Consider the following 25,921-nt stretch of genomic DNA (forward strand, 5'->3'; position numbering starts at 1 on the left):
AATCCTTCAAAATCACAATAAAAATCTACACAAATTAAATAATATCATAGAAGGGTAATTATTTTATTTAATTTTTGTAGATTTTTTTATGATTTTGAAGGACTTTTCACAAAAACAAATTTGGTGAGGCAGCAATGCAGCGACCCTAAGTTTTTAAGAGTCCGACTCATCACTACAAATATATCTTCCTGCATCTTTAAATATAAACTCAGTGATTTTTCTTCTTTTTGTGTCTATTAAGATGAAATCTTTGGGCAAAGGCGGTGTTGCATGTTTCACATTTCCATTCACTATCCTGAAAAATTTAAACAGTTTAAGCCCTGCGGGGATCTTAAAACCTTTACTAAACCTATCATAAAATAATCCTCAAAACCACCTTTTATATTGAGGGAAATTGTCAAAAAAAATGCGTTCCAATCAAAGCTCTACTGCATTTTAAAGTTCGATGGAAAAAGCCTTAAAAATTCCATACCGACAGACAGACAAACAGATAATTTTAATCCTGTCAATATATTCTATACTAGTGGCTACGCCACTATCATCCATGAGCTCTGTATTTGAAGGGATTGAGATTGGCTAAAAATAGCTTAAAACCATAACAAGACTAAAATCTGAAAACTAAAATAGAAAACCCAATCGGTTCATTAGTTATTGAGATATTAAGCTTCAGACAAAAAAATCCTTACTTCTTTATACAAGAGGACTAACCTTTGTATGTCTAAACATATGAACCCGTCTTTGTGTGGCAGTTCTGAATGATTGTTGACACAGTTTGCAAGGGAATGGCTTCGAACCTGTATGCACTCGCTCGTGGGTGCTCAACTTAGATTTCTCTCTAAACACAACATTTGATTTGATGAAAACTTACAATTTTGCATGGAAAAATTTACATTACCACAAAGGGGGGCGAAGACAATGGACTGTTTTATAATAACTTTTAATGAATTTTGATTGGTTGGATTGTTAAGTTGAGTGTTCACACGTTTCAACCACTTATTCTGTTTTACAAAAAGGATAATTTGTTTCTGATCATTGGGAATGTACATTAATTTATCGGCTATTGTTCTATCCCTCTAGATCTCTGCCTTTCTCCTCATTTACAGCCGTATAAAAGTTTTGTTTAAAGGCAAAAATATAATTTTATTTGGACAGATTTTCTTTGGAATCTTGAATGACTTTCCAGTATGGCTTCGAACCGGCTTAATAACCGGTTCTAAGACATACTGAAAATCATGAATTTTATCGTATTATAGTTAGTTTTCTTCGAATATAAAATCATAATATTAATACCAGTTTTGTTAGATCGAGCCTTCGGCCCCTCATGGTTAGCAAAACTAGTTTAAATCCTATAATTTTCATTTTAATATCTGCGGAAATCTTTCTATAATACGATGCACTAAAAAAAATATCAATTCTTTACAAGTTTACAAGGAACAGCTACTTCAACGTTCAACATCCAGGATCACAGCGTGGAAATATATAAAATGTCAGGGATCTAAAGGGATAAGACAATTGCCGGTCAATTGATGTACATCTCCAATGATAATACACAAATTTACCCAATTACACAATTAGTGGTTGAAAAGTTTGAACACTCAACCTAATGAACGAACAAATCATAATTTATAAAAGTCCCCAAAGTTGATAGCCAACGAATAATAAAACTTTGGGGAATAGATTATCCCTTTCCTCCCTGATAAAATTTAAAATAATTTTATGCTGACCTGAAAGCTTTGTCACAGTATTTGCATTTGAATGGTTTACCATCAGTGTGCACTAACATGTGTCGGTTCAGGGAACCTTGACAGCTTAAAACCTTCTTACACTCTGTACACTTGTGTTTACCCTAAAAATAACAAATATAAATATCTTTCTATCACAAGATGAATACATAATGATATCTTTTCTTTTCCAATCTCTGTGTAAAAAAATACCTATTTTCTTATTTTAGTAAAACTCTTTTTTTAAAGCGAAGATTTTCTATAATTAGGGTCAGTCCGCCCGTCCGTAACGGTCAGATATTTTTATTAATTTAGACATGTTACGACTTGTTCTATCGATTACTAACTTGGCCTGGTGATTCCTGTAATAATTAGGTGAAGCATTTTCAAAATAAAGTACTAAAAATGTGAGTATACAGAATACATTATTTAAGCAGTTTTGCAACAAATTTTCTTACAATTTTGTTAAGACTTATACTTTCATATTCTGCTTATTCAGTTACCATACTTTACAAGTGTTAATGTTCGTTAATCCTACCGTTTCACAGCTTCGCTTTTAAAAATGCTGTCATCCTTGTTTGAAAAATAATCATTGACCATAATTATAGGCCATAAAATTTAAAAACATATCCTTCTCAGATATTATTATTTTGCTCTATTTTATTTCTAATTTCATAATTGTTTACTTCTAGACAGACGTCAATATGCCATAATCTCAAAATTTTGATGTAAATTATTTAATAACTCCTCAATGTTTGTCTACGTAACTAGAAGATAAGACTTGATATAAATAGTGAAGGGTTTAACATGTTTATTTTGTAGTCTACAATCTGTACTGCTAGCAACAATGAAGTTGCTACTACTTGTCATCTTTGCAGGATGTTTTCTGTCCTGTTCAGCACTTATTGATCCTGTCACAAGGTTATAAAATTTTTAATTTTTATTTATTAACCTATTTCATAGATTTATTTAAGGGGGGGGGGGGGGTTAATGCAACCATCTCGTAATCAGTGAGCAAATGGCACTTAGAATTCGAATTTAAATCTGAAATTTTGCATGAGTAATCCTTGGTAGGTCTATTTTCCCTAAATCGAACAAAAAGTTGGAAAAGTAACGGCTAACGGCTGGCGGCTCAGCAGTTTTGCCATTTTTTGGATATCTATAGTACAAATTATTCACGAAACCTATCTCCACCTTATTCTCGTTGCCACTCCAAAACGCTATTAAACGGTTCTAGACAGTATCTGTTGGTACTAGAAGTTTCAAAAATGTTTATTGCTATTATTTAACATGAATTAAACTAAAAATATGTTTTAAATAGTTGATTCCTACGTAATTGATGATGAATTTACCCTGAAAATAGGCAAAAAACGGCTAAACGGCTGAGCCGCCAGCCGTTACTTTTCCAACTTTTTGTTCGATTTAGGGAAAATAGACCTACCAAGGATTACTCATGCAAAAGTTTAGATCGAAATTCGAATTCTGAGTGCCATTTGCTCGTTGATTACGAGATGGTTGCATTAAACCCCCCCCCCCCCCTTATTACATTCTGCATATATTCTGAATATTCTGCACGGGATCCACTACAAAAAAAAGGGGGGGTAGGGGGAATACAAAATTTGTGATGGAGTGAAAATAAAAAAATAGAGAGTTCTGAAAACATTTCTTCCATTTTTCTCCCCCTCCTTGCGGGCAAAAATAGAAAAAAATTGAAGGAGGGGTAAAAAAACAGCCGGGGAAAAAATGAAGAATATAACCCCATGTACATTTATATTTAAATTATATTAAAGCTTATTTTTATTTTTTTCAATTTATTATTATTCGTTATATTTTTTGTCTTTTGTTAGCCATTTAAAACTTTTTATGGTGAGAAATTATGACACTTACATACATAAAACTACTTTATATAATGTTAATGAACATAAATAAATTGCCCATTTCAGGATTTCAAGGCCCCATGTTGAGACTTACTGGGAATCATGGGATCAGACTCACAATAACTATGGTTCCAATCTCTCAACCTTGCCTGTTGTACCTATAGGTAGGTGAATACTAGTTATCCAAAACTATACATGTTGTCACTACTTAAATTTTATGCCTTTTGAAAAATAGGCAACTATTTGTTCACTACTTCCACCAATTCGAAATTATTCTAACAATTTCTATGGCCTTGGGGACTTCTGAATTGATGGTCTCCAAAATGAGTGTGTCTGTCCATGTGGGTGTGTTTGTTTGTTATGCTAATAAAGACAACAAATAATCTAGAGACACACTATCTAAATCAGCCAATAAGAAATCAAACTATAATTCCATTCTAAATTCTAACTTACTAATTTTGGTTGTAAGAATGGTTCTTTTTTTGGACAGTTTTCATTAATATTGAGGTGATTTAGAGGACAATTAAAGGTATGCATTGTTTTTTTCATTTTAAAAAGGCATAAATTGTCATGAAAACTATTCTATTTATAAAATCTTTTTAGGAGCAGTCGGAGGATTTAATGTGATTAATCTTGCATTTGGAAATGCTGATGCAACAGAAGATGAAGTTATTGCTTGTGATATATCACCAGATTGTGTTACCCCAGGTATTTAAAACATTATTTAAATATTCGTAATATACCCCTTTCATACAAACATACATATCTTTTATATTCCAGGTTTATCAGATATGAAAAACAATGAAGCATTTCGCAGAGCAGTTCAGGTAAATCCACTAATAAAAGTCTTTTTAAAATGTTAACCAAACAACATAAGTTGACCTATGGAAATCTAATGTAGAACTGTGAAAAGTTTGGGTTAACCAGAGGAAAGAATTGGTAGACCTCAAAAAATCTTTTGTAAACTGGGCAAAGGGGGGAGGGGGTTTATGCAACAATCTCATAATCAATGCACAAATGGCACTTAGAATTCGAATTTTGCTAGAAAACTTGGCATGAGTAATCCTTATTAGGTCTATTTTCCCTAAATCGAACAAAAAATTGGAAAAGTAACAGCTAACGGCTCATTTCTATAGCCGTTTTTTTGGCTATTTTTAGAGCAAATCTGTCATTGATTACATAGAAATTAACTTTTGTTGTTGTTGTATTGGCTGTTCTTTGTCCGTTTCCGGTCCAGGTTGTCATCAGAAGGATGGTGGGGGGGGGGGGGGGGGGGGCTTATGGTGGGGGCTCTGGAGGTGGGCGGAGGAGGGGAGGAAGACTAGTGAAACTTGGATGGGTGGAGAGGAAGGCAGCTACATGGGAGGGATTTTGCCAAAGGTCCATAGGAGTGAGATTTGTGGGATTATTTGGGCAGGAAAAGAGATGTTGGACAGTTTCTGGGGTAGGATTGGCGGGACAGGATGGGCAGTTGGGGGTAAGAGAAGCGTTGATGGAATGGAGGTAACTTTGGAGTTTAGGACAATAGTTGGATCTTAATTGGGAGAGGATGGTTCTGTAGTGCCTGGGAAGTTGGGTCTCGGAAGGGTTGATGTCAGGGGGGGCGTGGTTGAGGACAGGATTTGGGGGGTAGGAATTTATGGCTTGGGTAACAGCAGAGGTGTGGAGTCTGGAGATTGTGGATTTGTAGTTTGTAGGAAGGAGGGTGTTGTCGGGTGAAAGAAAAGGTTGTAGGGTAGGAAGGAACATGGATTGAAGGGTGGATTTTTTGGATCTAGGGCCAGGGGGGGTTGTGACGTTGTGGAAGGATGGATGGGAGGGACGGAGGGAGGAGGCCAGGTACTGGGAACATAAAAGGGAAAGGTGGTTCCGTACTGGTAGGATTTTGGTTTCTTGGTGGAGGTGGCTGATAGGAGATTTTTTAGTGGAACCAGTACAGATGCGGAGGGCTTGGTTTTGGAGGACTTGGAGTTTGTCAATGTTGTTTTTGGAGGTGTTAGGGAACCAAACAGGACAGGCATAGGTGGTGATGGGGCGGAGGAGGGTGTTGTAGGTGGTGAGGAGGGTCTCCTTCTGGTGGCCCCATTTGGTGCCAGCCAGACATTTGAGGATTCTAAGGCGGGAGGAAATTTTTGAGGAAATGGTGGAGACATGGGAACTGAAATTGAAAAAGGTGTCAAAGGTAACTCCAAGGATTTTAGGGGTTTTCTCAAGGGGAAGGGTGGAGCCATTAATTTGGACTTGAGGATGGAGGTTGGATTGGTGTTTGCGGTCGGGAGTGAAGAGGGTGACAGTGGATTTGTTGGGGGCGATGGAGAGGCCGTTGGAGGAGGCCCAGTCAGCGATTGAGGAGAGGTGGGAGTTGATGGATTCAACTGACTGGGGGATGTCAGGAGAGGAGTGGAAGGAGTTAAGGTCGTCGGCATAGGAGGAGGTGAGGGCATATTTTACTTTAACTCATGTGAATGAATACCAAAAAACATTTATTAGATTTCTAGTACCAGTAGCTACCGGCTAGAACCCGTTGAAAAATTCTGGGAGTGGCCTGCCAAGAGTATGATGAATAGATAAGGCTTGTGAAGGATTTGCCCTGAAACTAGCCAAAAATGGCTAAACGGCTAAGCTGCCAGCCATTGCTTTTCAATTTAGGGGAAAATAGACCTACCAAGGATTACTCATGCCAAGTTTCATAACGAAATTCGGATTCTAAGTGCCATTTGTGATTGATTATGAAATGGTTGCATTACCAAACTGAAACTTGTAATTAAATTTTTACTTTGCAGTTGGAAAAATCAATAAAAGATAGGACTCAACTATTAACAGGCCCATTTTCGGGTTCTATAAAGCAAATTTAGGCTTTTAGACCCACTACTGGGTATTGTTATGTATAAATTTAATTTTGATTCAAAAATATGTTTAGACCATTCATGATGCTGGTGGATTTGTTAAAATTGCTTTTGGTGGGGAAAATGCTGTCATCCCTGGAGAATATCTTAATCAAGATGAGCTAGACTTTTTGATACACAGAATTGCTAACCTAATAGACAATTATGAACTAGATGGAGTTGACTTTACTTTTGTAAGTATTGGCCCTTCAGTTTTTAACTGTGTTCTGCAGTGATTAAACTTTACCTTATCTACATTATTAAACCAATTAGTTCATGAAAAAGTTATCCTCCAATATTCTTATAATGACTACAAGATTTGTTTGACATTTCTTAATAAGTTTGATAAAATGCATTGCCTTACCTCATCAATTACAATGTATGTAATCATTAATGTCTTTAGTTATGCATAAGCATTAAATGTTAAGAAACAGCCACTGTTACTTTCAAATTTGAATATTTGTTTAGAAATCTTGTTGGAACACTGCTTGTGAACATCCAGAAAATCCTATTTATCTCATAAATACCTTGAGAGAATTGATGCCAAACAAAATAATTTCGTTGACCTTCCCTGGAGATTATTACCCCTATGACTATAATGTGATTATGGCAACATATGAAAACCTAGGTGAGGTTGCTTTTATAATCGTGAACAAACTTATCATGTACTTAACTGGCAATACTGAATTCAGCATAAACAGTTAAAGGGGGAGGTAGGTTGTACAAAAATTCCGTAAAATTGTGAGTAAACTTCCAATGAAAAGCAATTATTAAGTCTAATTATTATTTAATATGTGTTTAATATTACTATGCATTCTTTCAATATACAGGGTGTCCCTCATAAACTGTTTTTTTTTTAAACGCTTATTACTCCCTTAATATTTGAGCTATCTTCGTAAAATAAAAAGTATTTGGCAGCAAACAACTGACCATTTCATGATATACAGTGATGATAAATCCGCAAAATTAACAGAAAAAAATCTACAAGGTAAAAAATAACAGGCTGATTTTAATGAATATAAGACTAATCCACAAGAAAAATATGCCTTAGTTTACTTATAAAGCAGCTGGTGGTCAAACGGTGGATCACAAAGACTTATTCCAAACATTATAAGAACTGGCATTGTAGTCTCATTAAAAAATCTGATATATTTCAGGTTATTGTGTGCATTTAAAGCGAGCTCACATGAAAAATTACCAAGGAAGATCAATATTATGCCTATTTTTACATATTGTTCATATATGTAGACTTGAAAATCGCTTTTGACTGGAAGCTTACTTACACCTTTCTGGAATTTGAGCACAACTTACCTCCTCTTTATAATCAAAATTTAATTACTTTATACAATCTATTTAGACTATGTGATGATGTCTCGGTCATGTGATCAATATTTGAAGTATCTAATTGAAATGGGTATTCCTAGGAGCAAGGTAAAAAATCATACTTATTTAAATTTTTCCTTATTCCTAGTAATAATTTTTTGAAACTAATGCTACAAAGGTATTAAATAAACTGATAGTTTAAATTTAGATTGTGTGGGGATATATTCAAGGGAAGCGTGACAATGACCATAAGCCCTGTGATACTCTTGATTTGGTCTATGGAGTTGAAAGGGTAAAAGCAGGTAAGCTACTCTGTGCAATTCATCTGAAGTAAAACCATTAAAGAAATGTTGTTTTTGTTGTATCGCAGTTCAATTCTGATTGTAACTTTACTTTCAGAGCAACTTGGAGGTGTGATGACCTGGTCAATTAACTCAGACACATATTATAGAGGTAAGTTTCTGTAAAATACCTTTGAATGATTTTTTCTGATCACATTAATGCTAGAAATAGCCAATCATTTATAATGAAATACACCATACAAAAATTTAAAGAATCAGCTACTAGCGCTAATGTTGCAATATTAAAGCGAGAAGTCTAATTTCATCGGTTATAAAATTAGGATCTACTGCAGTTCACGGTAAAATATTGCTGGTAACGAATATTGCTAAAAATCTATAAATTTTAAAGGCTGCTAGGTGCCAAACGGCTAAACGTACAGATTATACCCGCACACCATTTTAAGCGGTATAAGAATGCCTACAAATAATCTGGAATAGCCAAGATCCAATGATGCACAGGGAAAGCTTCACTGAAGAAAAAACGCGTAAAATAGGCCTTTTTCGCACATTTCTCTGCACTGTGAGATAATTATGCATTATTGATTTATGTCTATTCCAGATTATTTGTAGGCCTTTTTATGACGCTTAAAACAGTGTTCGGGTATGATCTGTATGTTCAGCCGTTTGGCAGCTAACAGCCTTTTAAATTCATAAATTTTTAGCAATATTCGTTACCAGCAATATTTTACCGTGAACTGCAGTAGATCCTAAAATTAAATTGGTTTTACAAATAGTGTTCCACAGAAAATATGAAATGCAAATCTGTTTCAGGATATGCTGGTAATCCTGGTGAATGCACATTGTACCAGACAGGACAAGAAGATGGAACCTTTATCAAGACTGCCAGCTACTATCTTAATCATCTTTAACAATTCCAATGCAATTCCATATAAATGAACTTCACAAACTTTTTATTGTTGAGGTTACATTCCTTTACATATACTTTAAAGTACAATGTGTCAAACTTTCCAACAATTAATAGAAATTCCAAAAAGCAAAGTATGTTGACTTTGAAGTATATCTGTAGGTTTAATTTAATGTGTTTAAATGAATTTTATCTAGTGTGTCTTTGTTTATGAAAAAATTTTAAGATTGATCTTTATATTTTCTTCTTAATTTTCAATAAATAATTTAGCAACCTTCCTATTTTCTTTTTATATCCAATTATTTTTACATATGTTTATAAATGCTAGATTTTTTATATCCTTCCAGAGCAGGGATTATTTTATTACCTTAATAGTTTAAGAAACCTTTCGGTTGGCCGCGCACCTATTGATAATTGAACGCGCTTTAATTCATTTGGCTTAAACTAAAAACTTACATTATCTACATTAAGGGCAGAGACTCTCCTGAACCTGGTAATTCCTCCCTCCTCTGCTTTCATTACTTTGTAAGGGTTTACAGGCTTCACTTTCGGTCTTCCAGGTTTTCTATCCTCCAACACTGGAGCCTCTGTTTCAGTTTCTATCATAAAAAAAACAATTTTTAGTTTTAGTATCCCTATCTGAAGAAGACCATGCCTGAAATCTATATCAAAATATAAATAATTTTTCTTTGAGATTTGGCCATTGTTTCCAATTTTCGTAAAATCAGGAACTTTAATGGAAAAGACAATGGGCAGGTGCAGTAATTAGAAGCCATCCCCAATCTTAATCCTTGTCTAAAGTCCAAATTGTGTATGGTAATGAGTTGAGCCTCATTTGGATTAATGAATTCATCTACACTTAGAAGAAAATATCCTGCATCTGACAAAGCAGCAGTCGCAGTTTTGGCCGAGAATTGAACCCATCCCCTCCCCACCCTAGTTGTGGGTATATGTACCTGTTTCATTTATATTTTTGATCATTGTCACGTTTTCATCCTCATATTCTTCTATCCGCAGCAACTCTTTCTTGGTTCGCAAGCGTCGACCCTAGACAAAAATTATGGCGGTTTCAATCAAAGTGCCTTATCAAGTATAACCTCCCCCTCCCCCTATACATCATTTTGAAATTAATTGAAAATAAGTGGGTGAAGAATAGTTTTCCCTTTGCTTGTTTATTAGGTACTTCAGGTCAGGTTAGGTTATTTTGGAAAATTATAGCAGGGTTAAAGCCATCCGCATAAAGTCGTTAAAGTTTTTAGCCAAAGAATGTGAGAAAGTATTTTTAAACTAAAGATACCTAAGTCCCCTCCCCTCCAAAAAAGAAAAAAAGAGATATTCCTTTCATCATAAAACCACTATACTGGCTTTTATATTTTAAGGTTATTAACAAACATAAAAATAATTGTAAAACTTTTAATTTTAAAATACCTTAGATTTAACAGCCTTTACTGGTTCTTTGAATGTTACACTTTTCTTCTAAATTAAAAAGAAATATTATTTCAAAGAAGAGTTTTATAGTCTTGAAATTATTAGATTTTATATTAAGTAGCAAGAGTTTCTTTGTCTAAAGCTTAAATTTCATTAACTACCTACTGAAATGATGGAGTTCTCAGTTTTAGGAAGCTTAAAATAGGCCACAAGACGGTTTTAGGCTGTTCAGATTTAGATTGAGTATTAGGAAGGATTTAGGCTATTATTTAAATCTTCGAGTAAGGAGCCCCAAGATGCTAAGGGCGCAGCCACTAGTTCAGTTAAGACATAAGGATAATGATGGGGAACTAAACACAGGTATATAACAATAAACAATTTATTAATCTTTTCTCCAAACTTTTTCATGAGTAAAATCTGCCTTTTGTAGTTGCAATGATAACATACCTTAGGAGAACTAACTCTGGAATTATCTGAGGTACTTGCTTTATACAAATTACTGGCAGTTGAACTACTAGAATCCTGAAAAAAAAATCCAATATGTAATTGTACAAGTTTATATTTTATTTTTATTTTTGTTTATGAATTGAGAGGTGCAATATTGATCATTACATACTTCTGTTCATATCACATTCACAAAGTGTTATAACAGGATGTCTGAATGTGTGTATGTTTGAACAGAAGGATCTCGCTGACCGCTGAACCGATCAGTTTCTCCTTTACAGGGTAGCTTCTCAAAGATCCTAGGAAGGTTTGAAACTTTTTTTTTTTTTTTTTTTTTTTGGGGGGGGGGGGGTACCCCCACCCTTCATAGAGAAATTTCCCTAGAAAAAAAAACAAAATATTTATTCTAGCTGAAGCAAAACTATTTCGCTTCAAAACTCTAAACATGTGACTAGAAAACTTTGGATCAATATTATTAGTTTTTCCAAAACTATGATATTCCTTCATGGAAAAAGAGGGCAACTTTTTCACGTATCATCCGTAAAGCTGTGTGTTAACGTTTGGTCATAATGTTCTAAATTTTTACAATTTAATATATATAAATAATAGCAGCTTCGCCCCTAGCCTCTAGAGGCTTTGCCCCATGAGGTAATTTTTAAAAAAAATTCTGGTGCTGCTGCCCATGCACCAGGATTGTTTTTTCGGGGGGGGGGGTGTCCCATCCCCCAAGAAAATAGCTTAAAACCACCACAGGACCAATAGGTATATACCCTGAAGAGTAGAATCCAATCAGTTCAGTGGTTACTGAGATCTTAAGGGACGGACGGATGGACGGACAGACATCATTCTACTTTGTATTATAGATATGGTCAAAATGAGTAACAGTTTTACTAAATAAACGCATTTGCAAAATGCTACACACAACTTTACGGATAATGTGCAAAAAAATGACCCTCTTTAATCCAATTGGTTATAAGAAGTAAGCTTTTTTTCTGTCTGTAGCGAAGGATCTAGCAAACCATTAAACCGATACCGAGGATTCTAGGGGCGTATAAAAAAGTAGAAAAAAAACTACCTGGTCATTTAGATAAAATACAATAGAATCATCATCATTTAAATTTTGTGGATCCTTCATCATATCACTCGACTCTCCATAACCATTTCGTACTGATACTAAAATAAAATATAACTTTTTTGGCGATAAAAAATATATAAAGATAAGGGAGGGGGGGGGGGGGAGTTCTGACACTTTTGTGTAAACAGTGATTACAGGCTTTGTCTTAGGGGTGAGATGATAGGTAAGTTATTTGAAGAAAAAAAAGTTTTCTTTTGGTATGTAGTTTCCCTATATTTAAAACAAATTTAGATTAGGCCTCCAGGTTTAGGTGCTGCATTCCACCAGATTCAATTGTCTCTGGACAGGTAAAAATATATATATTTTTGTTGAAGAGTTAGAAGTCAACGTATAAAACAAAATATGCATATTTTTGAATGTTATTTACATGTACTTCGCTACTAATAAAAAATAATGGCAATTAAAAGGTTAAGATTTTAAGGTCTACCTTGATTTAAATGATTTTCTTTGTAAATAAGTATTTCTTCAGTATCAACTTCCGACTCTCCATCTGTAATTATTTTAAATTTGTTAAGATTTAAAAAAAAAAGATGACTAGGTTAGTAGGTATGCAGTATGCATAAACGAGAGCAAGTGGTTCTAAGCACATTCCAACAGTGAGTAGTTTTTGGTGAATATACTAGGTTTCTGTTTAATATTATTTATATTAACTTATAAGTTTCACCATGGTTTTATATGAAAAAAAACTTGGAAATGAATGGCGATTTTTGAAGAAATATCACCAAATGTTTTGTTAAGTTCAAAGTGCAAAATAAGATAACAAGGCAAAATATCAGCAAATGGTGTAAAATTCAAAAGTACATTAATCAAACAGTTTACCACCCCTTTAAGTACCTAGGTACACTTTTGTACCTATCTAAATCATTTGATGGTTAATAATCTCATGCAACTTGTTATACATTTTTGTCAAGACCATGGTAGACCTCAACATTTTTTCAATACTTTATTCCTATAGTACAGAAACCAAAATTATCAACCTATAAAATGCCCCACATTACTGCTGGAAGTTTGAAAAAACAATATGTTGATTTACCTTGACTATGATTATCTGGCAAGACATACTCCTGTTCTGCTGGCTCTTGTCCTCCAGGTGTACCTGGTCCGCTCTGGTCATAATTCAAGTTTGTATAGGTTGTAATATCTTCTGTACTATTACTGTACTGCGTAGAGCCTATACTATGTACACTACTTGATTGATGTACTAGGTTGTGCACTGTGGCGTTCGTTGATAAAGGTTGCACTGTCCCAAGTTCCTAAAATATTTCAGAAAATATAGTCTACAAATAGCTCTTATCTTAATTATAAATATGTTTTAAAAGGGAAAACTTTAAGACAAACGTTTATTGGAAGCTTATAGTCTGATTTTTTAGTATAACGTCCCTTTTTTTAAACCAGCAACTAGGGTTGGGTCGGATATTTTTTTGGCCGGATACCGGATATCCGGCTGATTTAAAATGCCGGATATCCGGCAAACGCCGGATATTCGGTTATCCGGCCAAATTGCCGGATATCCGGCCGGATAACCGGCCAAATTACTTCATATTAAAGTATCAAAAAAGAATATAGTCCCTTTCGTGGCAACGCACCTTAAGGGGCGATTCGTTGTATTTAAAAAATTGCTTTTAATAGGTTATATTTGATTCGGTGATTGCCCCGCAGGGTTAGGCAATTGGCCCCGCAAGGTTAGAGTCCCCCGCGAGGGACTAGAAAAAGGAGGAGAGCTACTGTGAAAATATGAATAATCGCTCCTTAAGGGGCGTTGCCACGAAAGGGACTATACCCGCAAAAAATTTCTTCATAAACTGGTGTTTTATATTATACTAGCGGCTGCGTCCCTAGTATCTAAGGATACTAGAAGGGACATGAAAGTGCAGAAAAATAACTTAAAACCTTACAACAATTTTTTTATAAAAATTAAACAGCCTAAAACCACCCTGGGACCTATAAGAAGCTTCACTCTAAAGGAGAACCATATCGGTTTAGCGGTTAGCGACATCCTTTGCTACAGACAAAAAAAGGTTACTACTTTATATAATAGGATAAAATTAAGGTTAAAACTTGAAAATTAAGTAACTATTAAATGATCTCTCTTCTTAGCAAATAAATCTAATTAACTATTACTACCCTCAATCTGTAATATCAACCCCTAACGGTTTGAGGATGTGCGGGGAGGTGGCGTTGAATTCCTGCCCCCCCCCCCTCTGTTTTTTTCTATCCCATTTTCATGTTATCTAATACTAAAATATTCTATAGTCGTACATCCTCATATGTAATATAGGTGTTCAAGTCGATTTCAGGTTCCAGGTATAATCCTGCAAGTCCTGAACCTCCAGGTCTCCAGAAATCTATAAACGGTTCCTGTGACCGCAAATTTTTACTTGACGATTTCAAATTTTAAACTTAGGCTGTTTTATATATCTTCATGACATATTACAATTTCATAAAATCCGTTGCCGTTTACCTGCCAACCGTCGGTTTGCGGCTGGCAGCTGCCAAGTACTGCTGCCACCGCCAAAATTTATGTTTTGAGATTTCTAATATAAAATTTACATAAAGATAAACATATTCAGAAAAAATTGTTCTTCTAGCTTCAATAATAAGAAAATTACAGCCATTTAAGATAAAAAAAAAACAGAGATTTTTGTTGTAGAATATAAAAGATTATATTGCCGGATATCCGGCCGGATAGTTTCAATATCAAGTATCCGGCCGGATATTGAAAATGGCCGGATATCCGGCCACACCGGATATCCGGCCCAACCCTACCAGCAACTTTTATTCAACGACCTTTGTCTTAAGATTACCTTTCCAGATCCTTTTTAGTAACTTGGGCCAATAAGAACAACGTTAAGAAACAATCCGGCTATTTTATTGGTAGAACGTGTTCACATTTTGGTATGAAATAGCAATTATTTATTTCGTCTATATACATAATAAATGGATATATTATTTAATGAATATTACACCAGATTTTCAGATTAATAAAGTGAAACACGCAGCGGGCTAAAATAACGATTCCCTCCTTTCACCCTCTTTACCTCATCTCCTTCCCTCTTACTGAATGAACGAACTAAGCATTAAACGAGTTCCATGTTAGCAAGCTAAATTGACGACAATTTTTCCCTTGTCATAATATCCATTATATAATTATACATCCATTATATAATAAGTTAGCTGCGCCCACTATAAATAATGACTGTACCTGATATTGTAAAGTTGTTGTGGTATTGTTTGAATTATTATAAGGCTGCGGGCTAAACACCACGGCGGTTGCATTGCTGTTGGTTGCGACAACACCTGCTGTTAAGGATAAAATCATAAAATGGTCCCCAAAAGACAGGGTTTTAAGAGATAAGTCAATGAAAAAAATGTATACATAAATTCCCAATGATGATAGATAATATTGCCCCTTCAGTAGACTAAAATTTTTGAATTGGTTAAAAAGTTTGAAAACTACTCATTTACCAACCAATCGAAATCCAATTAAAAGAACCCAAAGTTTTTGAGCCAATAAATAATATAATGTTGTTATAAAACTGAAGGTACTAATTTCTCCCCCCTCCCTGCAAAAAGGTTAAGTTTACAATTTTTGCTTGGTATATAGAACCTTTATTTTTTATCTTTGTCTTTCCTACTCTACTAAAATTAAATGATACTTTAGAAAATAGGATATAAAGTTGAAACCCTCTACATCTACCTAGTATTTTTTACCTTTAACTAATCAAGAATTTCATATTTATAAAATAATGAATTTATCCTGCCTTGATTGCTATTAACCAGCGTATACTGTCCCCCACCACCTCCACCACCAATGGTTGTTGCATTCAAGTTGTTGTTGAAATGTGTGGTGTAGACAGCAGATGGCAGGCTGGCGGTATGGTGCCGCTGAATATGAACAGGAGACTGGTGGTGAACTGGGGACTCATGGGTTATGTAACTGGGTGTGTGGTAAGGACTTTGGTATCCGGCAGCCATTACATGTTGAGGAGTTCTAAAAAAGGGGTTTTTCCATCAACAGGATGTTAAATTATTTAATTTCCAAGAGAAAATCAATGATAGACGAACGGACAAAGTAGGTTATAGAGCAGATATAAAGTCTTTAAATATAATAATATGATATTATTAAATAGTATTTCCAAAAATAAATATATTAATTTATCTTTTGTAGCATGACCGAGACTTACAGACCAAGTTTGAAAAGATTTAACCAAAACAGCAGGCTATCTTAATTTACCACCTAGCATTACAGACAGACAGGCAAAGTAAATTATAGAGTAGCTGAGCTACTAAAAAGGGATAGATTAGTTGATCTAGTATTTATTTATCCAACTATTACTATTTTCGTATCCGTAGGCAACTACTTACAAGAACATCAAATAACATTAAAATGAAACTTACCTGGAATTATCTGGCTTATTAACTGGTGTCATATACACTGTACTATTAATAGGCATATGGACCGGAGTAGCCTGGCCCGGATGCAAAGTCTGAACAGCCTGGATAGTACCACCAGGCTGCAAGGTCTGCACACTGCCCAGAGGATGTATTGTCTGTAGGGTGGCAGCTACAGGCTGCTGGTGTCCACCAAGTTGCTGTACATTCACGCCATGGGCAAGGCCTGCAATTGTTGCTGTGTGCTGTACAGTTGCAGTTGTAGTGCAAGGATATTGTGCTAAATGCACAGTACCAGGTATTGATCCTTGGGGCGCTCCATCATAACTATTATTACTATTAACAATATTGCTACTCTCCCGGACTGATGAATGTCTAAATTCTGCTGGAATTTGTTCCAACACAGGCGGCGACTCAGATACTCTTTCCTCATCATTATTTCTATCCTCACTATCATTAATAGAAGGCATACTATTATCATCAGCTTCAACAGATTGTACTGTGCTAGATCTTGTCGACATCTTGTCTCCAGATGTTTCTGAAGGTTGTCTGTCAGACGAATTACTTGATGAATTTTCTGATGAAGATGAAGGCTTGGGTTGGAATGAGCCACCCAAAATAAGCTTTTCAAACTCCCTGAAATAATTCCATTTTTTAACATAAAGCCCTAACGGTCACAACACAAAAATTAAATAATACAAAGGTTTTAAGCAATTTTTACAAACATACAATTTTCATTTATCAAACAAGTAAATTATCCTTCACTTAAGTAACTATGTCGTTTACACATTAAATCTGTAGAAAATGTCTTAAGTTTGCTATAAACTAAAATATTTTTTTTTGTGTTTTCACTGTGTTACTTACAGGCTCTTTAAGTAGTCCCATACAAAAAAATGTTTTCGCCATTTATTTATTTATTTATCCTAAAATGAAATGTTACCTCCCAATCTCCTCCATGGTATAATCAGGTACAAGTAGAACATTCTCAATTGGCAAAGCAAATATGTCGGAGGTCAACAGGGCTGGAAACAGCAGCCCGACGGCCAGCTTGTTGTCTAGGGTGGAATTGGGTGTTTCTACATATCTGTCATAAATCAAAGAACATAAGCATGTTTTTTTTTATGACAATATTCAATAATTTCCCTCAAATTGCGTAGCGATCACAAAACACCCCCTCACATTATGATTCAGTTACAAAATTTAAGAGAGAGGGGTTAGGAGTTATTTTAATCCTGGCTAAACCTGACCCTAATATAACCCAACCTACCCTAGCCTAAAGTAAGAAAAAACGCACGAAAAACTACCCTCTATCATTATTTTTTATTTGTTTTTATCATGGACTAATAACTTTAAGAACCGCCCAATATTTCTAAAAAAAAGACAATACAAAAAAATTAGACAAGTTACTTGGTTAAAATTGGATTTTTTTTTGTCAAATCAAATACCTTAATATCACTCGTCAAATGCTGTCTTTTAGTCCAAAGTAAACAAATGACTATCCTCAGATTATAAAGAATTTCACAACACTTTTATACGAAACAATCATTAAAAATCCGCAAACTAAAAGGGAAAAAATCAACGTGTCGCTAAATTTCTAGTTTAATTTGTAGTTGATGAAAGTAGGTAGATATGTAGAAAAACCTGTCAAATGTCCATTGGCACAGACCAACAGGGTGTCGCCAAAATATTTATTCGTCAACAACTCCTCAACTACAGGGTGTTGAGACTGGATAAAAGAATTATCCATTTTTAGTCTTTTTTCCCTCACAATTTTTGATATTTACTAATCAATCACCAGAATAGATCATCACTGTTTTAACATAATTCTTTGGTTGGTAAATTCCTTTTTTTTCTGAAAAATAAGACATTTAATTCAATTTTCTATCACAATTATTTTAATTACTAGGGTTTTAAGCGTACTGTAATATTAAAATTAGCTAAAATAATAATACATCTTAATGATTTTTCAAACTGTTACATAAAAAGAATCTCAAATCTAAGTAGTTATGAATTTTGGATCATAATTGATAAATTATTTTTAATTGAAGAAATGATCAATATTAGGTTTCTTATCTTATGTTAATAATCAATATCAAATCATTTTTTTAAAAGTTAAAATTGACGACAAAAAGTTTCATAATTTACTTCTTCTTAAAGAAGCTCATAATACCCGGCTGTTTAGTGCCAGCGCCGCTAGCCATAAGCTTCTGCTTTTTGGCGGCTGGAGCGGGTGGCGAGGCTTTCTTGGCGGCTACGGGGGCCGCGGGTTTGGTTTCCACTTCTGGTTCGCTTTCACTCTCGTACACAATCTCTTTCTTGGTCACCATGAAGCTAAAAATATAACAAGGCTAACATTAGGATAGCTTCAATAGAAGCGAATCTCAATATATCAGACATGCTTAAAAAGAACATTCCTACATTTTAATACTTGATCATTGACAATCGACAGGACAATCAAAATCATGATAACATCTATCTCTTACAGACGTATCGATATTTTAGAATATGATGGTAGTAGCTTCGCTTCTATCAAACTTACCCTTTGTCATCCATGTAGGTCTTGTCCACTTCCTTCTTCACTCTTCTTCTACCAGGTTGACTTGTCCTAAAAAATATTATGCATTGTATGAAATAAATTATGTGCTTTTATGAGACAAGGCATTCCCCCTTCTACTATTAATGTCGCGCACCAGTTATATAAGAGCAATAGATACCAACTTTATTATCTTTTTTTATGACGAAGTTTGATTAATAATGTATGTAATAAATTATGTTTTTGTTATTATGGTCCAAGGCGTTCCCCCTTCTCTTAATATTAATGTCAAGCGCCAGTTATTACAGCAATAGATACCACCTTTAACATCTTTTTTTATGACGAAGTTTGATTAGGTAATAATGTTAAGAATGAACTAGGTGTTTGTTATTATGGGACAAGGCATTCCCCCTTCTACTATAAATGTCACGCGCCAGTTATATAAGAGCAGTAGATACCACCTTAAATGTCTTTTTTTATAACGAAGTTTAATTAGGTAATAATGTTAAGAATGAACTAGGTGTTTGTTATTATGGATTAAGGCATTCTCACTTCTCCTACTATTAATGTAAGCGTCAGTTATTACAGCAGTAGATACCACCTTTATCATCTTTGATATGACGAAGTTTGATTAATAATGTATGTAATAAATTATGTGTTTCTTATTATGGTACAAGGTATTCTCCTGTCTCCTAATAATAATGTCAAGCGCCAGTTATTACAGCAGTAGATACCACCTTTAACTTTTTTTTTTTATGACAAAGTTTGATTAGGTTATAATGTTAAGAATGAACTAGGTGTTTGTTATTATGGGACAATGCATTCTCACTTCCTTAATAATAATGTCACGCACCAGTTATTTAGGCAGTAGATACCACCTTTAACGCATTTTTTATAACGAATTTTTGTACAAAATTTCGAACCCGACATCTTTTCGATCAAGGATCTAAAGGTATAAGACAATGACCAGTAAATTGATGTACATCCCCAATGATGATGCACACAATTACCCCTTCTGTACATTAAAATTAGTGGTTGAAACGTTCGAACACTCAACTTGATGAAACAACCAATCAAAATAAACTTAAGTCCTTAAAGTTGTAAAGCCAACGAATAAGAAAAAATTATAAAACTTTGGGGACTGTTTTCGTTGGTTAATGCGAACTTACTTGGTCTCAGGTTGCGGGGTGGATGGTATCTCCTCATCATCACTTTCAATTATCCTTGCTTGAGGGGGAGCTTCGTCCTCTGACATTGCCTTTTCAGTATCTTCTTCTCTATCACTGAAAAAAAAATAATTTAGGGTTTTTAACGGTGCTTTCAAGTGCCTATCGATCGTTGAATCCCCCCTCCCCTTATTTTTGAAATAAATTGAAAATAAGGTGAGGGTAGGATTTTTTCGTAAAACCAACCAAAAAAATATTTTTTGTTAGGGGGGAATATTTAAAGATCGACTTTACTGTTTCTTTTTAAAAAGTTTTTTCACAATTCACTGGACCATTTGTGTTTCCTTAAAATAGTGCTTAAAAATGGACATTTCTCTATACAATATTTATTTTGGTTAAGGGAGGTCATTACCCAATGATTAAATAACAGTCCATCTCCCCATTGACATCTTTCTTTAGCTCTAAATTAATCTAATTTCTAATCTGATTTCTACCTGTCCTCGCTGTCGCTCTGAACCTGGATCCTCTTTCTTTTCTTAGTAGAATCCTTGCTGGAAGAATTCTTTTTATTCTTGGAAAGTTTAGAAGCTGGCTTTGCTGTGCTCGACTTGTCCTTGTTGGTCTCGTTATCCTTCTTTTCTGCAGATTTCTAAAAAAAAATAATTTATATTTTGTTGTCTTATTGCCTTAAAATTAAGCGAGGGCGGTTAGGGGACATTGGACTGTAAATTACACAGGTACCAAATGTTTTATAATCACGTTATTTTATACGTTAGCTTTAACTAAAAACTTTTATTGGTAAAAGCTGGTTCCACACATTTTAACAAATAATCTTATCTACCCATGGGGTAATTTTGTTTATCATTATTGGGAATGTGTATAAATATACCTTTTCTTCCTCAATTCTAGCATTCTCCATGTTTTCTTTACCAGGACTATTTTTAGAGGTCAGCTCCTCTTTAGGTGGCTTAGCTTTCACAGTTGCTGCCTTAAAAATATATATTTTTTAATTGTACAATTTGTAACAAATAGCAGGAATTTGAGAGGCGAATTAAAAAATTGGACAGAAAAACAAGTATAGAATAATATCCTTATCCTTATAATCAAGTAAAAGGATCTCTGTGTATATGTCTGTCTTTACTGAAATAACTCGCTAACCGCTAGACCGATATGGTGTAGCTTCTCATAGGTCCTGGGAAGTATTATAGCTATTTTGGGGGAGGTTACCACCACACTCCCAAGAGAAATCGCCAAAAATAAAATATAACTAGCGCCACCTAGCGATTTTTTTAGGTATACAGCTGACCTTAAATGAAAAAAATTTACGTGCTCCGTGAGGCCTCAAGGGTCGTATCCGCTAGTTTAGACATATAGATGTGCAAAATGTCAAAAATACTTTGCGTATTATTTTGATTTTCTAAGATTTGAAAATAATATCTACCTCAAAATATTATTGACAGTACTTTATGATATTTTGATGAAACATACTTAAGATAGTAAATAATGTATAGTGTATACAATAAATTTATAAGTATAGATGTATAATACAGACAACTATTTGTCCCAAGTAGCGAAGACCCTTTTCATCTGCTAGAAAATAATTGTTTTTTTTTGAGGGAATCGGCTCTGTTTATATTTACGACGCTATTAAATGATTCCAAAGACCCAACACAAAAGCGGGATAGGGCCCTAAGGGCAAATATACATATAGCTCATGACCCCTCTATTCTTTTACTTTATTTTGTTTACCTGTTTTGCAAACATGGAAGCAATACTTCCCCCAGCCTTCTTACCAGCCGATTTCTTAGCAGCAGAATCATCTAAAAAGATTATCCTTTAAATTCAAAAAGTTTTTCATATGCTCACAAAAAAGTATGATTTTCGTGTACACTGTACTTATTTGTTCAAAATTAGAAAGGGGACATTGGGCTGTTTGTTATATTATTCCCCAAAGTTTTATAATAACGTTTCCTTATTCGTTGGCTTCACAACTTTGGGGTCTTTGGTGAATTTTGATTAGTTGGCTCATTAGTTGAAATCCCTGAAATTATTCTCACCTTTCTTGGCCGGAGAGGTTTTCTTTTGATTCTTGACTGGAGAAACTTTCTTCTCTTCTTGCTTCACTTTAGCAGCTGAGGCAGTTGAGCTGCTAGCAGCGGCGGCTGGTTCCTTCTTGATCGCTGGTTTTACGTCCTTAGAGGTGCTAGGAGCAGGCCTTCTAAAATGATTTATGTTCTTTTTTGATGCAATTGTAAAAAAACGTTAAATGTCTTTTATGCATGCATAGCTTTTTATTTTGTGAAAGAAATATTCCAAAAAAAATTGCAATGAAGAGGCGTACCTAACTCTTTCATTAATAAAATACTTAATTCAAAACAAGTCATAATTTTTACGTGTTAAATGCTTCAGTAGGTCTAGGAACAGCTGCCTTATTCTTGATGGCATTATGGGAGTTGCACCCATAGATATCCTCTCTTACTCCACCTAAAACATAGTATTTTCATAAGGTTCTGTAATATCATTAATACTCCTAAACATATTTTAAAAATGTTCGCACTGTCATTTTTAAAGACCTTCGTTTTGAGGTCAAAAGAGCCATACAAAAGACGAGAAAACAATATTTTTTTTTCAAAATAGATGAGTTTTACCTATTGGAAAAGGCATTGAAAAATACATTTAGTAAGATAATAATATTAAACTACATACTATTAATCATAAATAAAGCAGGTGTGTATATTCTGCACAAGATTTTTTTTCCCCGGCTACAAAATTTTTTTTCTTTCCCCCCCCTAGTTTTTTCTCACCAAGTAGGGGGAAAAATGGAAAAATATTTGAAGAACTCTATATTTGATTTATTTTATCCCTCCTACCACACATATTTTTTAGTTTTTTTTCACCAAGGAGGAAATGGAAAAAATGTTTTCAGTTTTCTTAATTTTTTAATTTTTTTCCCTCCAACCACTTATTTTTTATCCCCCCCCTGAGCAGGGGATCCCATGTAGAATATACACCCCTGAAATAAAGTTGAAAGGAAACATCAACATCTAGATTTTAGATTTGATAAATGTTACATAACTATAATTTGATACGGGTTAACTTTTCAAACTAATTTACAATTTTACATTTAAACTTTGGTTTGTGTATTTTTTGACATAAATACACTGTACAGCATAAAGTAGATAGGGAAGGGACAGGGTATTGTCATTTAAGTTGATCTTTCAATGCTTTCTTCCATCAAATATTTACAATCTAGAGCAAAATACGGGCAGGTTTCCCTCCAAATAAAAAAAGTAAATGTAATCGTATTTTTTTTTGTTTTAACTTAAGTTATGTTGGGTTACATTTAGTAAAGGGTAGCAGTTTAGAGTCCGCAGGGTAATGTTATAATTCCTGATTTTTTCAAGATTGTCGTTATCCAGAAGTTAACACTGTTTAATTTCTAAAAATGAGCATTTGGTTGGTTTATAATATCATATGTATTTTTGACCTCTCCATACCCCCTCGAATAGAGAGCTGTGGGTGAAGCAACAAATGTTTAAAAACTTACTTATATCAGCAGCAAAAATAGCAGTTGATGATATCTTCTTGTTTCCTTGCACACTGTAGATATGCTTTGTCAATACCTAAATAAATACATAATATATTGATGATATAATAGATATCCATTTTTGTAGAAAAGACACTCTCTACTACAACTCTAAATATATCAAGTTTGTAGAATCCTGACTTATTTTGGCCTATAGAAATCTATTTAAATATTTCACTGTTTCTTATATCTTAAATGCAGAAAAAGAGAAAAAAAAGAGATTCAATTTAATAAGAATGAGGATGAAAAGAGGTTTATTTCTTCATCTTGTTCGGAAAGCTTCGCTCCAATTGTACGTTATCGCCCTTTTTATTTACATCAGGGATAAGGGATAGGAAACCTGGCCATAAATTAGGTCTCGGCCTGGTTTTGAAAGGGATCATGCAACTTTTACCATTTGCCTAATTTAATGACCTTACTGGCGGACGGCTCATATTGGCTACCGCTCTAAACCAATAGTGTTCTGTGATTTGGGCTTGTTTTGTATCAACAAATCACCAATTGGCGGCGCCAATTGGTGATTGGTTGATACAAAACAAGCCCAAATCACAGATGGCGGAAATTTTAGAAGCAGACAATTATAGAAAAAATAATGATTTCGTCTGCTACGAAAAAATAAATATAAATGGTGTTAGATCACATTAGTTTAATTATTAAATCTGCTTAGAGTTAAACATTAAAAAAGGGCCATATAGAAAAAACAAAAATAACGGGATTATTTTTTTGGAAAGAAGGTAGCTACGAATTTTCATTTGGTAGTTTATAAATTAGATGTTGTATTTTGAATTTTAAAAATTTAGTACGGAATTGAAACAACACCTTAACCCTAATTTTTGTACAATACAACACAGTACAGATATATCATTACATTATAGTTCCAAAGAACTTGATAGAATGTTACCCAAGTGCATATTTATTTATTTATTTTGAATTTTAATTAGCAATGAAATTTTCAAATAAAATTTTTACTCATTAATAAAAATGCAAATACTACAAACTAAAATCTGTCTGAGGGAAACCCAACGATAGCTTTCTGACAGTTCAAATTACCAAAGTAAAAGATAAAAAATTTTGGGAGAGAAAAAACTTCATTTTAACAAAAGCCATTAATATATAGGCTTATAAAAAGTTATGTTTTTTACTTTAAACTAGCTACCTGAATTTGATTCTATACTTTATCTACACACACACACACAGCTTTTTCATTAGCATTTTATACGAACCACTGCGCTATCCCAAAACTGGTTTATTAGGCTAGAAATAGGCCTAGGCTTGAAATAGGCCTGAAATAATATTTTCCTACGTTTCCCATCCCTTATCCCTGATTTACATAAGTATATTATATTTCTTTACCTTATCAAACTTTGATTCTTGCTTCTCTAGATCATTTTCTTTGATGATAATAACCTTTACTCATACTTACATTAAACTTAGCTTCCTTGCTTTATAATACTAGTATACCTTATATCATATTGGATTAAATATGAATAAAGTTTAAAAAAAAAAAGAATTATCATTATAATCCGCAAAATAAACACAAATCAAATTAATGAAAAGCATACCTAAAGCGAATTAAATAAATACAAAAAAAACAATAAAAAATACAATAAGAATATTTTAAATCTTCAAATGCAATTGCAAGTATTCCTTAAGTCTATTAGGGCCTCCATCTTCGCTTTTCAAATACCCAGACAACAGATAAACAATACCTTTAAACAAATATACTTTAAATTTGTTGTTGTGAATTAAAATTAGGAGGGGTTAAGGGAGGTGTCAATAACCCCCTTAAAATTAGAATTATGCATACCTTGCACTTTCAGTATTTCATATATGAGCTACACTATTCAAACCCAGGGACAAGGGACCAGTATTATGACAAACAATTTTAAGACAAAATTTTCCCCCATCCCACTTCCTTCTTTACCACTGCCCTTTAGTCACAGCAAAAAAAAGATATACGCCAACATTACGCCACTAAAATTCTAAAATCTTTAGCAATTTCAAATGGAATTGATTTGCTGAATCACGGCCCCTGCCAAAACCTAATACGTTTTTTACAAAAGTGGCTCAACATTTCATTACCTGGAACATGTTCTCCTTCGTTACAAAAAAATCAAATTTTTATTTCTCTTCTACTGTTGTAAAAAGTTGTAGTGCTACATTATCTTTGGATGGACGTACAAACCATAAATATTGAAAAACTACGCTGATGGAAATCAAATATT

The 25,921-nt window shown here is 34.0% G+C and overlaps 2 protein-coding genes across 5 annotated transcripts; one reads left to right on the top strand and one right to left on the bottom strand.

Moving 5' to 3' along the window:
- Positions 1-18: 18 nt before the first annotated feature.
- LOC145325058 (uncharacterized) lies at positions 19-18,268 on the bottom strand. 4 transcript variants are annotated; one of them, XM_080167882.1, is made up of 15 exons: positions 18,053-18,268; positions 17,352-17,466; positions 16,418-17,047; positions 15,781-16,010; positions 15,222-15,316; positions 13,053-13,272; positions 12,447-12,509; positions 11,960-12,051; positions 10,888-10,962; positions 10,441-10,488; positions 9,969-10,059; positions 9,469-9,611; positions 1,725-1,846; positions 709-835; positions 19-295 (listed from the first exon to the last, which is right to left on the bottom strand). In XM_080167882.1, exons 1-15 carry the CDS (start codon positions 18,156-18,158, stop codon positions 209-211), a joined length of 2,244 nt encoding a protein of 747 aa, XP_080024008.1. In that variant the 5' UTR covers positions 18,159-18,268; the 3' UTR covers positions 19-208. The 4 variants fall into 4 exon arrangements, with proteins under 4 accessions (XP_080024008.1, XP_080024006.1, XP_080024005.1 ...); XM_080167880.1 differs by having other exon boundaries at positions 15,222-15,319; positions 18,053-18,265; XM_080167879.1 differs by having other exon boundaries at positions 20-295; positions 11,960-12,057; positions 18,053-18,265.
- LOC145325059 (uncharacterized) lies at positions 2,484-9,281 on the top strand. The gene is made up of 10 exons (XM_080167883.1): positions 2,484-2,642; positions 3,665-3,762; positions 4,202-4,306; positions 4,379-4,425; positions 6,519-6,677; positions 6,952-7,111; positions 7,841-7,914; positions 8,015-8,108; positions 8,206-8,259; positions 8,919-9,281. Exons 1-10 carry the CDS (start codon positions 2,569-2,571, stop codon positions 9,014-9,016), a joined length of 963 nt encoding a protein of 320 aa, XP_080024009.1. The 5' UTR covers positions 2,484-2,568; the 3' UTR covers positions 9,017-9,281.
- Positions 18,269-25,921: the final 7,653 nt, after the last annotated feature.

Source organism: Acartia tonsa, chromosome 7, assembly GCF_053477335.1.
Source record: "Acartia tonsa isolate MP-2025a chromosome 7, ASM5347733v1, whole genome shotgun sequence".
NCBI lineage: Eukaryota > Metazoa > Arthropoda > Copepoda > Calanoida > Acartiidae > Acartia > Acartia tonsa.

Coding starts and splice junctions, on each gene's coding strand:
- LOC145325058 (XM_080167878.1), bottom strand. CDS start 18,158: ATGGATAATTCTTTTATCCAGTCTCAACACCCTGTAGTTGAGGAGTTG. Junction 17,467..18,052: donor TGCCAATGGACATTTGACAG/GTTTTTCTACAT, acceptor ATTCCACCCTAG/ACAACAAGCTGGCCGTCGGG. Junction 10,060..10,440: donor TAAAGGCTGTTAAATCTAAG/GTATTTTAAAAT, acceptor ATTTTTGTCTAG/GGTCGACGCTTGCGAACCAA.
- LOC145325059 (XM_080167883.1), top strand. CDS start 2,569: ATGAAGTTGCTACTACTTGTCATCTTTGCAGGATGTTTTCTGTCCTGT. Junction 3,763..4,201: donor CTTGCCTGTTGTACCTATAG/GTAGGTGAATAC, acceptor AAATCTTTTTAG/GAGCAGTCGGAGGATTTAAT. Junction 7,915..8,014: donor TGGGTATTCCTAGGAGCAAG/GTAAAAAATCAT, acceptor GTTTAAATTTAG/ATTGTGTGGGGATATATTCA.